We start from the raw sequence: 13,983 nt of genomic DNA, 5'->3' as shown, positions 1-13,983 counted from the left end.
TATACAAAAATGTAACTGGAGTTAAGGCAAATGGAATTCTCTTAGCTTTCTAACTGACTGTTGGTGTATCTAGCAACACACTACCTCACTACACTTTCTCTAAGATGGTGGTAACAACCTAGACTTCTTTCTGAAGTACTTTAAGAACTTGTTGCTGAAAAACACTAGATAAAAACTGAGTTTCATTGTTATTATTAAAATGGATTAAATTGGATGTGATGCACATTTCTCAGAACTGCATCAACATAAGAACAGATTCATACGAATGATACTTCAACTGTGACCTTTGAGGAGATGATTATTCCCACTCTGCCCTTTATTCCATGGCAGTAATTTGGGGCTAGGCTCTGAAACAATGTGCCACCTAAGAAACATCACTATTGGTCTCAGCAGCATTCATTATTCTTTGTGTAAGCTCGCAGTACTCAAGTGCTCACTTTGATGTCCTAGCCCTTTACCTGTCTATGAGAAAGTTGCTCCTTCAAGCTCAAATGCCCCAGCTCTGGAGAGGTCAGTGTGGCTTGTGCTTGCTCCAGAGCAGCCTGCAGGGCTCTCAGCTCAATTTCAAATTTCTTCATGTCCTGTAAAAATATACATTCGATTCAGGCATAAATGAGAACTTTTTTTTTTTTTAAAAACCCTATCATTATAAATATACACCTGGATTTTGTAGCTACATACCTTATATACAGTGACAAAAATAACTCATAGTTTTAACAATTAATTTTATATGTTTAAAATATTGGATTAAAAAACCCTAATCACATGACAGTCTAGAAAGAGAAGTCTCAAAGTCAGAGTTGTTATCTTAAGTACTTCCTCAATCTCAGATATAGCATGTGCTTCATAAAGTTAATTTCATGAAGTTCAAGGCCTACCAAGGAACTCAAGATGTCTTCTATTCATCTTCCTGTTATAAGACAAGGCATAATTGTTTTATCTTGATAGACTGCTCTTAAGGACCACTAGCAGTGGAGTTACGATTTTCTCTGCATACAACATATTCAACTACATCATTGAGTATAAAGTATTAGTTCTGATGGTCTGACATGAAGTTATCTTCTGCTGCAAGTAACAGACATGAAGAACAAATTATTTTTGTTTTCTCTAAATACATAATATGTTAGGATAACCCATGATGATTCAAAGGCTGGAACACCTCTGCTATGAGAATAGGCTGAAGGAGCAGGGGTTGTTCAGCCTAGAAAGAGAAGACATCAGGGGGACCTTATAGCTGCCTTCCAATAGCTGAAGGGATCCTACAGGAAGGCTGGAGAAGGACTTTTCATAAGGGTGTCTAGCGACAGGAAAAGAGGGAATGGTTTTAAGATGAAGGAGAGTAGGTTTAGACTGGATCTTAGGAAGAAGTTCTTCAATACAAGGGTGGTGGGACTCTGGAACAGGTTGCCCAGGGAGGCTGTGGATGCCTTCTCCCTGGTGGTGTTCAAGGCCAGGCTGAACGAGGCCTTGAGCAGCTGGGTCTAGTTGAGAAGCATCCCTACCCACAGTGAGGAGGTTGGAATAGATGATCTCTAAGGTCCCTTCCAACCTATGCTATTCTATGATAATATTTTTTCATGCATCTTTTCTACAAATTTATACACATATCACCATCACTACTACCCTCTACTTTTTCTCTAGTCAGTCCACATCTTTCTTCAAGTGCAAAACTGGACACAGCTGAAATCTCTCTAGTGACCAACAGGTACAAAATACCTTACAATTATACACTTCATTTTCTGTATCACATTTGCATTTAAAAAAAAATGATGGGAAATGGTTTTGTCATTTTTCCATGATCTGCATTGTTAAACTTGAGACCTCACAAGAGGATGTGGCAAGACAGTAGTTCCTTATTCAGAGGAACAAACGCATGACTGTTCCTGCCTCAATGTAAAAATTTGCCCTGTCTCTGTTGAATAGCATCCTCGGTTTTTTTCAGGTAGTCACCATACATTTAGTGCTGTCCAAGCATCCCATACCACCATCCAAACTCATTAATGAGAATACTGAATATTATCAGATCCAAGGGAAAACTGCAAAACACTACTTGATGTGTCCCTCCTTTTGAGCCATGTACCATTGATAATCACACAACTTCTCCAGCCAGCTTTACATCTACCTACTTTATTTTCAACTAGGTAAGCTTAGTAACTTTGTTTTAAGTTCATGCAGAACACTATCAAGGTCAAGATATAGATACACTGTACATTTATGTACAAATCTATTTCACATTGGACACTTTGATATAATTTTCTTTCTCCATAAATCTATCTTGGCTTCCATTCATCTCCATGTTTTCTTACAGTAATTTATGCTTACTCATACATGCATCTCTAGTTTGTTCCATGAAAAAAATGGCGAAATAAAAAATAAATCAGCCATTAGCTCATAAACTGGTTTACTGATTTGTGTTTTTGTCTTCTCCAAAGCCTCTTTGTTACTCTGCTATGGCTAATGCAGCTAAAGAATTTCTGCAGTGTCCTACAAATGTTGTGAAATAAAAATCAAATGTAGATAAGGAACATTTTTAAAAAACTGATTTGCTATTGTCCTTACAATTGCTGATAGCCTATTCTTTTAGTTGCCTTTAGGTATTTTCCTGTGTGTAATTGTAGCAGGGGATGGCAGAACTTGCCCTATAACTATACCAATTATGCCATTGCAATACTCAATTTTCCCTGTATTGTACTATCACTTATTTATTTATTTATTAAAGAAAAAGTTAAATTTCTTGCCCTGCAGGTAAGAGCAAATGGAAATGACTTCTGTGCTTTTCCCTGTGTCTTGCACAAGTTTACTATGCCCTCAAGCAAAGGCATAGCACACATTTACATTAACAATAAACCTGGATTGAAGAGCTGCACAAGAATGTCAGGGACTTTAAAAAGCACATTCATTCTTTCCATTGCACTCCCTCATCAAAGAGATCTTACATTATGGAATTCTGGTATGGTCCATCTGAATGAATAGACAGCAGGTTCTAGGTATCTTTTCTAAGAAGAATAAAGAAAAGTATCCAAGTGTAGATGCTCAGTAGACATACTAACAATCACCACCAATACATCCATCTACAATGGGCAGATATGACAAGACCTGAAAGAATCTTGTCTCCATCTGGAACACACTTGAAAGCAGTATGTCAAATGGCACAAGATACCGGACTTCAGACCACACAATCATGCCCTTTATAAACCACAGATACTCTGCATTGCTAATAGGCACAGAAACATGATGTACACATTACTCAAGCTATCAGTTAGCATCAGAGAAACTGCTTTCAAGTACCTTGGCAGCATCTTGGAGACTTGGTAGCCGCACTTTAATGACTTGCTGTAATTCCTCTGTCCGCCGTCCCAGTTCCAGCACTTGCTGTGACATTCCTTCAGTGCAGTACACACTTGCCAGATACTCAATCCTCTCAGTCATAGCCTCAAGATCACCATGAATCTCTCCAGACTCATCAAGCATAGACTAGATGGAAAACAAATGATAGAGTTGGACTTCACATAAATGTATCTTCATATAAATGTGTTTCTGTTCTGCAAAGTTCTCAATTTGTATGCAGCTGCAAGAGCATGATTACATTGTACAGATTTCCTGTAAGGCTTAGCCAATATGCTTGACTCTGAGTGTGCTTCAGCTTATGGACACTAGGAACAGAAGAATAAGTCATGAAGCTTTAGTAGTTGTACTTATCAACACTTTCATTTTAGTTTTCTGACAGTCAAGTGTGTACAGTGAAATATAATATACACTGTCTATGGACAGGATTTGTTCTGGAAGCCTGATGTATCTAACAGGAAGCAGCAGAAAGTGCTTGGGTGCAGTGTTGTAGCAGGGCAGTAGTCATCAATGATATGGATACATCTGACAACTCATGTACATAAAAACACCCATAATTAATGCAGTTGTCTGTGAAACATGGCCATCTTATCCTATTTTGATTTATTTCATGTGATCATGCTACAGTGGGCAGGCTTGAATCTTATCAAACAGCTCCACTGATCTTATTTACACACCTCCCTTACAGACACAGAGAACAAACTGCAATGTCACAGGGATGGCAAATCACTCTGATCTGAAATATTCAGGAAGCAACTGGAAGATACTCACTAATTAGGTATTAGTCTCAGAAAATTTAGTGTGAAACTCATCAGATGAGAACAAAGGCTATTCTTATTTAGTGTAAAGGAGAAAGTAATTCCAAACTGAAAATCATGTTTGGTTAAAGACAATTTTAGAGGACTATTACTTGCAATGATGTACTCAGTGTAAGAGAATCACAGCATATAGACACACTATTCAATCAAAAGCTACAATGAAGCCAATGTACTTGAGTGAACACAGAGACAAATTGTGTGGTTTTATTCAACAATATATATTAAATTTAGTTTTCAAAATGGTTGTCTAAATCAAATTAAGCACCTTTAAGACTTTGAGGAACAGTCAAAGAAATCTCGCATTTTAAGACATTTTTAACTCAAAGAAGATAAATAAGTTGTATGAAATAAAGCTTCACTGTTTAGAAAATAACTGCTTCCATATATTTCATAGCTTATATAATCACCTGGTAGGCTTTAAACTGATCATGAAGCTGAGAGGAAGAATTCCATGTTATACTGCCATGCACTAGTATATTTGCTTTCTCAATCCATTTCAATATGAATTCCAGCATCTCATTGTACTCCTCCAAGTGTGAAGCAGCCTAGATATAAGAGAAAAAAAATCCACTTAAGCTTAAGACACAATTCTGTACAGTTCTTAAGAGAATGATAAAGTTAATTGTATTTCATTTGCTGTTTTGAACTTGTGTATCATTTTAACAGCTTTTTCTTACTGTTGAACACCATTTCGTAACTTCTGTATTTACAGAGTTAGAACAAGCCTGCTTCCAGTGATGAGAACATCTGTTTCACGGGAAAAAAAGACACTGTAAGAATGTAGGTCACAATGGGAGAGTGCACTGATGCTCAAATATATTTGTAGAGGTTACACTTCCTGCACATATTTGAGCCTCACACATAAGTGCCAAAAATATCTTCTTACACAGTTTGTGGCCCACTGCAAGCTTTCTTTAAGTCATTCTTTATTTTACTTTATCTCTTTCCATGTCATGCCCCAAATCACCTTGCTTTAAAACCTACTTTCTCCACCCTGTCATATCTCCAGAAAGAGAAATCAAATTGGTGCCAAACAAAAAAATCTAAATTCTAAAAATCATCTTTGACTGAATTCTTATTTTGACAGTAATTTTCTCCCTCTGTTTTAAAACAAACTTTCAGAGGAAAGTGAAAATAATATCATAAAATAGCTAATGTTTTTCAAGCCCTACAGGAGCTTCTTTATTCGTGTAGAAAACAGAACTCAGAATTTATCAGGGTACTGACAGAAGAACCACGGAAAATCCATTTGCTCCCTTTTAGCTAGACATTTTACAGATAAAAACAATTAGCAAAAAAATACGTAAGAAAGTTTCAGGAACATTGAACAGCAGGAGCAGCATCTTTATGAATGCTGAAACACTGCATAATAATTGTTCACTATCAAGGTATATAGGCATATCTAGGTTTTTCGACCAAACATACAAATTATATTCACTCTCTATATATTGTGACTAGAGTACAAAATTTAAAATTAAAATTTTGCAAAAAAAGCTAACAACAATAAGATAGAGGCCCTGAAAAGTAAAATGAGATACTATTTCCTGAAATGCTACTGTTTGTGAGAAGGTCTGAAATCTTTACAGGGCACTACATGAACCAACCAGAAGACAGTTCATGGAAGAAGGGTGTTAAAGCAACATTACAGAATTAGTCTACTCTCCTCATCTGACCCATCTGTGCCTCTGAGTTGTACTGCAAGTTCTCGCTAATAGTAGGAAGATGTGCCAAGCAATATCCTTTTTCTGCTTAAGTACAGGGAAATAAATGAGAATTTTGTATGTTCCTACTGCTTCTAACAGGAAACAGCAAAAGCTATTTGAGATCATACCTGACTGAGCTTGGCTGCTCTGTACTCAGCCTGCCTTATGGTCTGTTGGTGCAATGCAGTGAGTTTCCCTATCCTGTTAGCCAGCTGCTTAGCCAGTGGTGTGTTCTGCTCTGCAAAGTCTTGGACTGATGCATCTAATTCCAACAGCTTTATGTTGCAGCAGTCCAACTCTTCACCAAGGTTCTATAGAGAAAAAACAAGAAAAATCAGTAATCCAGTGAGTGTTAGTTTTCTGGTTGATCATTTCTAGTGAAACTTGAAACTTTTCTACCCTGTCCAAAGTCTCTGTAGTTTGTTCCATTTTTATTCTGGCTGGAAACCAACAATGCTTGTCTAACCAGAAAGGCAGGATGTTTGGTCATCTCTCAAATGAGTGCCATTATTCTTTCACCTCTGACTTTCTGGCTGAAATGGATAATAATTTTCCCCACCATAAGCAAAAGAATGAGTCATTTCAGAGTGACATTAATTGTTCTTGGACATCCCTCTGTGTTTATTTTTTTAAAATGAATAGTCAGCAGACATTGCCAGGACAGAGATTTGTATTCATTGGAAAGGGGGTTCATTTTATCCCTGTCTTAAAATATACCTTTAAGTACTCAGAAATATGCTATAGCTCATTAAGGCCATTTCATTTTCACAGCTTGTTGTTGGCACAGGAGCAGAACGGATCATGTGACTGTTTTAATCAAAACAGATTTTAAAATCAATTTTTCTTACCATAGTTACTACATTTCTGAAAAGCTTAAGCAGGAAACCTAACACATTTCCCATGTTTTTTACAGATCGATAACATACTTTTAGGCTACAGTTTCTTGGGGAGAGGGTATTGGAATTTTATTCTATTTGGGCTTTATACCTAAGGTGCTAATGATTCATTCATTTTATAATTTACATAAAATAATTCTCAGCAAACATTCTAGACCCTGATTATTTTTAGAAATTGTAATCATTAGACAAAAATTGATTCAGAACACTGCTCTATCTACAGGTGCTTCAAAAATTTGCCTCAAGCTCTTCAGTTGAGGGCTATCCTGGACCATCTACTTGTAGACATAAACACAGATGTTGAGCTACTTACCTAAATACAAAGACACACATTTCAAGCACGTATAAATAAATGTCTCTACTATAGAAACTATGCTGAATTTATATGCTGTTTACAAGTAAGGGAAGGATCCATGTGATTTGGGTCACAGGGATTCGAAACTTTTTTTTTAGTATTCTTTTCACAATCAGGATTAATCTAAAAATATCTTCTGCTGTAATCATAGCCAACCTGATCTCAGGAGTATCAGCTGAATGCTGACAAAAATGCAGTGGCAGAGTTTTTGTCTATGCAACATGGGAAAGCACATTTCACTGGCTTTCTGCTTACTGAATGGTATCAAGAAGATACACCAAATTTAAAGGGATATATTTTACTGACATCTCCTGCAAAGCAAATGGTACTATGGAACATATTGAGAGCAACTTGTGAAAATAAACAAATAATTTTTGACACACTAGATGTGCCAAATCTTTTATTTGTATACTTTGCTTACTTTCAGAAAGCAACTTAGTCAAGTTTATCTCTGAAGAGTTAAAAAAAAAAAAACCCAAAACAAACCAGCCCCATACTCAATCAATCCCTTCCACATCTCTCCCTTAAAAACAAAAATCCTCTGCTCTAATACGATAATCTGAACTTGGCCACACCATCTCAGTAGAGATGAGCTTCTCTGAGCATGTTACACACCTACATCCAAGAAAACCTACAAAAAGAGCTGAAAGTTCTCTGCATTACCCTTAGCCACACTAGTTTTACTTAATTATTGAACCAAATCATATGAGATGGACTACTGGCTAAGCAAAATTCTGGTTATTGCCAGTAAAGACCTACTGTAAGGAATGGTCTTTTCAATACAGACTAGGACAAGGAGTAGTTTGGGAGCCTCAAGATTTCCCAGATTGCAGTCATGCTCTTATTTAGAGGGAACAGCTTAACTTTGTCTATCTGACGTGCTTTTACACTCAGATACTTCCAAGGTCTGTTACTTGCTCATCAGTCAGCCCCTATTTCTGCCCTTTCTTCTGTTGAACTACACTAAAAAAATGCGTCTTTAGAAGTTTTCACAAATAAAGCTTCATTATGAAATGTCCCAATTCAGAAGAATTTATGCCATAACCAAATAATGAAAGCTGTGTCTTACCTTTTGTTCAAGTTTAGCTTGTGCTATATCATTTGTTTTCTTTTTCAGTTTGGAAAGAATAGCATTCAGTTCATTTGCTATTTCCTGAATTTTCTGACCAAACTCTTGATTCAATGTTTTGATCTGCTGTGTTTCTCTTTCTTTGATTTGAATCTGTCAACAAGACGAATTAAATTCAGTAACCAGAAACTGCTCCTCCTGAGAGGAAATTATTTTTCATTTAGCTTACTTTAAATTAAAGGGAGACAGTAATAAAACTGTTCTATATTGTCATAGTTTGACCACACTTTGATACTCTATTTTACTAGGTTATGAAGTCTAAAGGACTATAGATCTGTAATACATTTCTCTACTATGCTTTACCTGATCCTGCACAGTTACAAGGGCCAGACCAACTTCTGCTAAGTGGAGAGAGAGTTCAGAAGGCAAAATGGTATAAAGTCCCAGGTACTTATTCTGTTGTTGCTCAGCCATTTTTTCAACAGCCTGACGATGAGTAGTTGCTTCAACAAGGAGAGACTAACAATAGAAAAATAGCATTGTTAAGATCAAAGGGAAAAATGCATCTGCATAAACTTACTAAATGCAGAGACTACATGCACCTTGCAACAAAGCTAATTGCTTTCAACTTTTTAAATTAGTTCATTAAAAATAAATTTATCTTGGGATTCCTTGGATTCTGACTGCCTGTCTAGTTCTGTGTTCCCACATGACCACAGGCATATAGAAAATAGTTTTCAACACCTTTAGCAAAAGGACTCTGTTGTGTTGCTTCAGTTCCCACCTCAAACTGCAGAGACATAAATATTATATTCTGTCCATTCACATTCTCTATTTTACCAGAGGAAAAAAAATATTCCTAAGCAATGTGTAAGGTACATAAAGATATATAAATGCAAGCACTTAAATATATCTTTATATCTTAAAAATAGGGTAATACAATCTACCAGATGCTTCATGTTTTATGAATTCATCTAGTGGCTTACTTAAAGACTAATTAATATTGTCTAATTTGAATTCATGGTGGTTTTGAGCTCAGCAGCAGATTACAAATAAGATAAATACTGTAATTTAGAAACTGACAAATTTGATATACCTGCAACTCCTGAAGTTGAGTATCCACCTCTACATCAGGGCTTAATAAATATTCTTTTGCTTCTTGGATCCAGGACTTCACGCTATTAATCTCTGCTTCAACCTGCTCACGCTCCTTCAGCTCCTGTCTCACTGTCTTCACACCCTTTTTCACTTTCTGTTGCATACTTAGGAAGCAAAGAGACAATAACTATTTGTGAAGAATTAAGCAATGCCTAAAGACATTGCTTTGTTAAAAAATGAATAAAGATATTGATAGTCAAACAGTAATAAAATGTGAGGCAGTGTTGCAACAGAAGATGACTAAAGCAGTATAGTTAGATCTCTCAGGTTCATCTTTAATTAGTTCCTTGTAATTAGTAATTTTATGTATTTTGACATCAAGCTCAGTATTCTTTTGAAGAAATGTAAATGTTTACAATACAGACATACATCTGAGTTCATCACCACACACTGCCTTTATTGTCAGGAAGTAGTCAATTCTAAGGCATGATTTAGGACAATTCATCATCATTTTAAAAGAAACTCATAATGCAGGTTAGAAAACAAGTATCTTAGACGTGTCTATTTCTCTACAAGCATTAGAGAGCAAGAATTAACCAGTTTATATGCAGATATCTATAATCTAAAAACAACCATAAGATCAATTCCACCCTATTGATGAGATTTGCTTTGGCTGAATACCCAAGATAAGGCATGGATCAGACATCAGAACTCCATTTTTGATGCAGGGACCTATCTCCACACTTCCATCAGACAAAATTTCCACAGTTTCCTCAAGAACCTGGTTCTCCTATGAAAAACAGCATCTTTTACAGATGACAGCTCTGTGAAAGATCTATGGACTCCTTGTAGCTCTTATGTCTGTGACATGAATCTTACTTTAATATTCCCATATTTGATTTATGTTTGCATGACTTTTCACAGGTGAATCACTATTTACGTGAGCATGAAATCACCACAGACCCTATTTCTTAGAAAACTATACTAAAGGAAGAATGGAATTTACAAAATGCTAAAATTTGATGTATACATTTTTCACAGGAATCACTATCCTACTGTAATCAGTTATGCATGCACACAATGAACTTTCCACAGGCTATATGCAGGGTTTACAGTATTTTAATTCACTTCCTCTCTTCATCTTTGCACTGTGGAGATCCAGTTAATGGCATCTTAGTGAATTTATAAGGTGGATATGAGTCCTGAAACCTAGCCATCAAACAGTCTGCTTTATATACAACAGGGAAACATTTCAGATTTAGATGAACACTCATATAAGCACAGGGTGAAATGTCAAGATGATTTGTTTGCCCATGCAATAAATTCCTCTGTGAATTTCATAGGATATCTACTTTAGCAAATAGTGCTTACAAAAGGGAAAACAAAATGATAAACTAATCCAAACTTAGGATACAAAAACATGAAAGGTCACTGTTAATGGTGAGATGCAACTGAACTATTTAAAATCAGTTATAACTTTAAAGTACTTCAACAACTGTTATATAAGTTACTATTATTACGTAACCCAAGAATTGCCCAGTTTAGAATGTGCTCTCCTGCTGATGGAAATAACAAATAATAACATTTCAAAATGAAAGACTATTTAAAACTAAACTAAGTAATGCTTATTTTAAATATAGTAACTAATGTTTATTTTAAGTATGGCAACTCTGAAGTATAAAAATTATATGTGAACTCCTATTAAGGTGTTTATAATGTACCATTTTTGTAGTGAATCTTTTAAAATATTGCCTTACTTGTGGCATCGATCTTGCATTGCTTTGATTTCTTGCATGACTGGTAGCTCCTGTTGAGGTGTAGATTTTATTTCCACATCCTGAAGCATGCTGACAGTGTGCTGTTTGAGCAGGCCCAAAGATGACAGCTGGTGCTCCACCTCCAAAAGGAAACTGCTGTGGTAATCCAGGAGTTCTAGGAGTTCCTTCTTGGTCGCCTTTTCTACTGAGCTTTCTGGTAAGCGACCTTGTAGCTGATCTATTGCTATGGTGGCTTTCTGAATCTATGAGAAGATTGAACAGTGGGTAGTACAACTGATACCACAAGGTGCTGTAAAGCATTTGTGATGTAAGGCTTGTCCAGTAGCCTCTATAGCAGATAAAAATTTATGCTCTCATGTACTAGATTTTGCTAGCAAGCCCTAGCTCTTCACAGTGGACTAGACCTTGGCAAAGGATATCTTTTTTTTAATCAACAGGTGAGTGGCTCCACCTCTTTTTTAAGCATAGCCATAGATCTTAGATCTTTACTCCAGAACAAATACATATTTTGAAGAAGTCACATGTGTACCAAAAAGAACATTTCCATTCCCAGGGAACCTGCAATCTGAGAATATGATAATGGACAACAGATAAAAAGAATCAGGTAGAAGATATTAGGGAGAAAAAAGAGACTAGTGATCAGTGATCAGTAAACAGGAAATAATATCGCTGCATAAACTTATAAATAGCACCTGCATACTCTTAAGGAAAACAAAGAGATGGACTTAGAATAGACCATCTGAGGAAGGGGAACATAGAGGAGAAGATTCTGAAGAACCATCAGAAACCAAAATAGCTCTGTATTTACTATACATACATATGCATATAGAAGAACAGTGCAAACCTTGTAGACAGTAGCTTTAAACCTGGGTCTTCACTAGCTGATTTTCACTAAAACCTGAGAAACACTGATATTATTTTTGCTATCCACTTTCTCTACCATAAGATGATTAATAATGCAGTATAATGAGTGAAAACCTATGTGCAGTTAACAAAGGACAAGTTACCAATACCAGAATTTACCTTATCATTAAAGCCCTTCCATTCCTGCACTGCATCTTCCAAAATTTTCTCTTGCTCTTGGGCTACATTCCGGAGCCGTGTCCAGCGCTGCCAAACTGTTGTCATGGATCTACTTATAGTTGCCTTACTGGCATCATTGCTAACTTTTTCTAGCTGTGAAGCTTTTTCTTCGAGGGCTGTGATCTTCTCATGGAAAGAATTCACTACTGACACCAGAGTCTGAAAAGGCAAAAATGAGCACTATTTTCCTCTTTTACAACACAACTCATAACTATTCAACACACTTGCAGATAAACCACTTGCATCCACTGCAAAGAGGAGGTACTCAGTGCTGGGTGAGGTGGTTAGGTACTATTTTCTCTTTCATATAGAGCGTATTAGCTACAACTACTTGAAAGACTTGGTCCAAAACACAACTCTCTGCATGCAGTAGGAATCTAGTGTACTCAGATTTTCTCTTCCTTGCTAGTCCCTCAAGAGGGATGGAAACAAGTATTTAAGACCATTCTCATAGCAAATATTGATTTCTAACAGTCTAAAAATGAAAGAAGCAATTCAAGTGCTTAAAAATATATTTACATAAAGTTTATCTTTAGTGTCATTTCTGATATCCAATGATATCAGAATACTCTCATGAAGCTGGCAAACATGACATTGCTCTTACAAGAGACTCCTGCCTTCACTGAGACACAACTGGAGACGAGGCAGGATGTCTGAAATGTTACTAGAGTGCCTATAATTAGGAAACTGATTAGCACCTTAAGTACTGAAGGAGAAAGTAATTCTTTTAAGTTACACTTCGTTCTTTTAGACTAAACAAGAGATAATATTAAACATCAGCTCTTATCCTAAGTTAAACTATTCCATGTGATTCAAAGAAGAAGGACATTTCTACCAATCTGAATTTCTTATAGGTACACAATACTGGGGCTTATGACAAGGCTTTTAAGAACCTCTTTATTCCTTCCTTTTGCCTACAATCAAGGGGACATAGACAGACATGTGCTGAAAAGTGATTAAAAATAAAACTGTGTGTTCTATATAACATCTCTTTGTGTGCTGTGACAGAGTTAAGCACGACAGGAAAAGATCTAAACCCCCCAATTCAGGTTGCCACAGGTATGAACCTTCATAACATACAGTTATCTTCACCGAAGGAAAAGGATGGCATATAATTTTCAGTATCTTACCTTATGTGTCAGTAATTTCTTTTCTGCTTCATGGGAAGAAGCACCTTTAGCTACCGAGAATTCAGATAATTTTTTCTCAGCCTCATTCATCACTTCAATAACCTTCTGTCTTGCTGCCTGGTACTCCTGCCATTCAGATGCACACCTTAAACGATTACAGTTTGAGATGAACAATTTAGGGCAATATAAAAGCATTTGAAAATCAGGAATGTTATTGCACCTAATTTTCAGTGTAACTGCTTAGTTTTGCTGTAACATAATATTTTCCAAGGAAAGGAAAGATTATTAGGGAAGAGCATAAATAGAAGCACATGCTCCTGATTTTCAGCTATGCCTTAGAGATTTAGTAGCCCTTGTTTGACTTTTCCTCAGTGACTTTGTCTAGGATGTGTTTTAAATCCACTCAAACCTGGAATTCAGAATACTCAGGAATAAAAAGCAACATAGATACATTGGTTAAAAAGATAGTTCTTTTTAATTCAAAATGTCTGCTTCAATTTCATTTGTTACTGTCTTGTGCCAGGTGAAGCATTCTTCTTCTCAGTGACAATCCAGGCTACATGTAATTTCATCATCTCTTCCTCAGAATCACACATGTAGTCAGCCACTGGCAGAGGAGAAAACAATCTAACAGCTCTGACTCTCAGTATCAATTTCTCTCATCAGTAGCACAAACATTTTACAGAACTTTAATTAATGTGATGTCTA

General features: G+C 36.3%; 1 protein-coding gene across 1 annotated transcript in view; it reads right to left on the bottom strand.

The window, feature by feature from the left end:
• The window catches only part of SYNE1 (spectrin repeat containing nuclear envelope protein 1), a 317,978-nt gene that overhangs the window by 119,841 nt on the left and 184,154 nt on the right, over positions 1–13,983 (bottom strand). The window contains exons 80-89 of the mRNA XM_068151740.1: positions 13,276–13,420; positions 12,086–12,304; positions 11,042–11,304; positions 9,283–9,448; positions 8,550–8,705; positions 8,187–8,339; positions 5,995–6,177; positions 4,571–4,708; positions 3,289–3,474; positions 459–581 (exon numbers count right to left, since the gene is read on the bottom strand). Of these exons, the coding sequence (XP_068007841.1) occupies positions 459–581; positions 3,289–3,474; positions 4,571–4,708; positions 5,995–6,177; positions 8,187–8,339; positions 8,550–8,705; positions 9,283–9,448; positions 11,042–11,304; positions 12,086–12,304; positions 13,276–13,420 (1,732 nt within the window). The remainder of the gene's footprint in view (positions 1–458; positions 582–3,288; positions 3,475–4,570; positions 4,709–5,994; positions 6,178–8,186; positions 8,340–8,549; positions 8,706–9,282; positions 9,449–11,041; positions 11,305–12,085; positions 12,305–13,275; positions 13,421–13,983) is intronic.

The sequence above is a fragment of the Melanerpes formicivorus genome, unplaced genomic scaffold, assembly GCF_026170545.1.
Source record: "Melanerpes formicivorus ecotype bairdi unplaced genomic scaffold, bMelFor1.0.p_v2 SCAF_2, whole genome shotgun sequence".
Lineage (NCBI taxonomy): Eukaryota > Metazoa > Chordata > Aves > Piciformes > Picidae > Melanerpes > Melanerpes formicivorus.
This window is presented reverse-complemented; position numbering and strand designations above follow the sequence as displayed.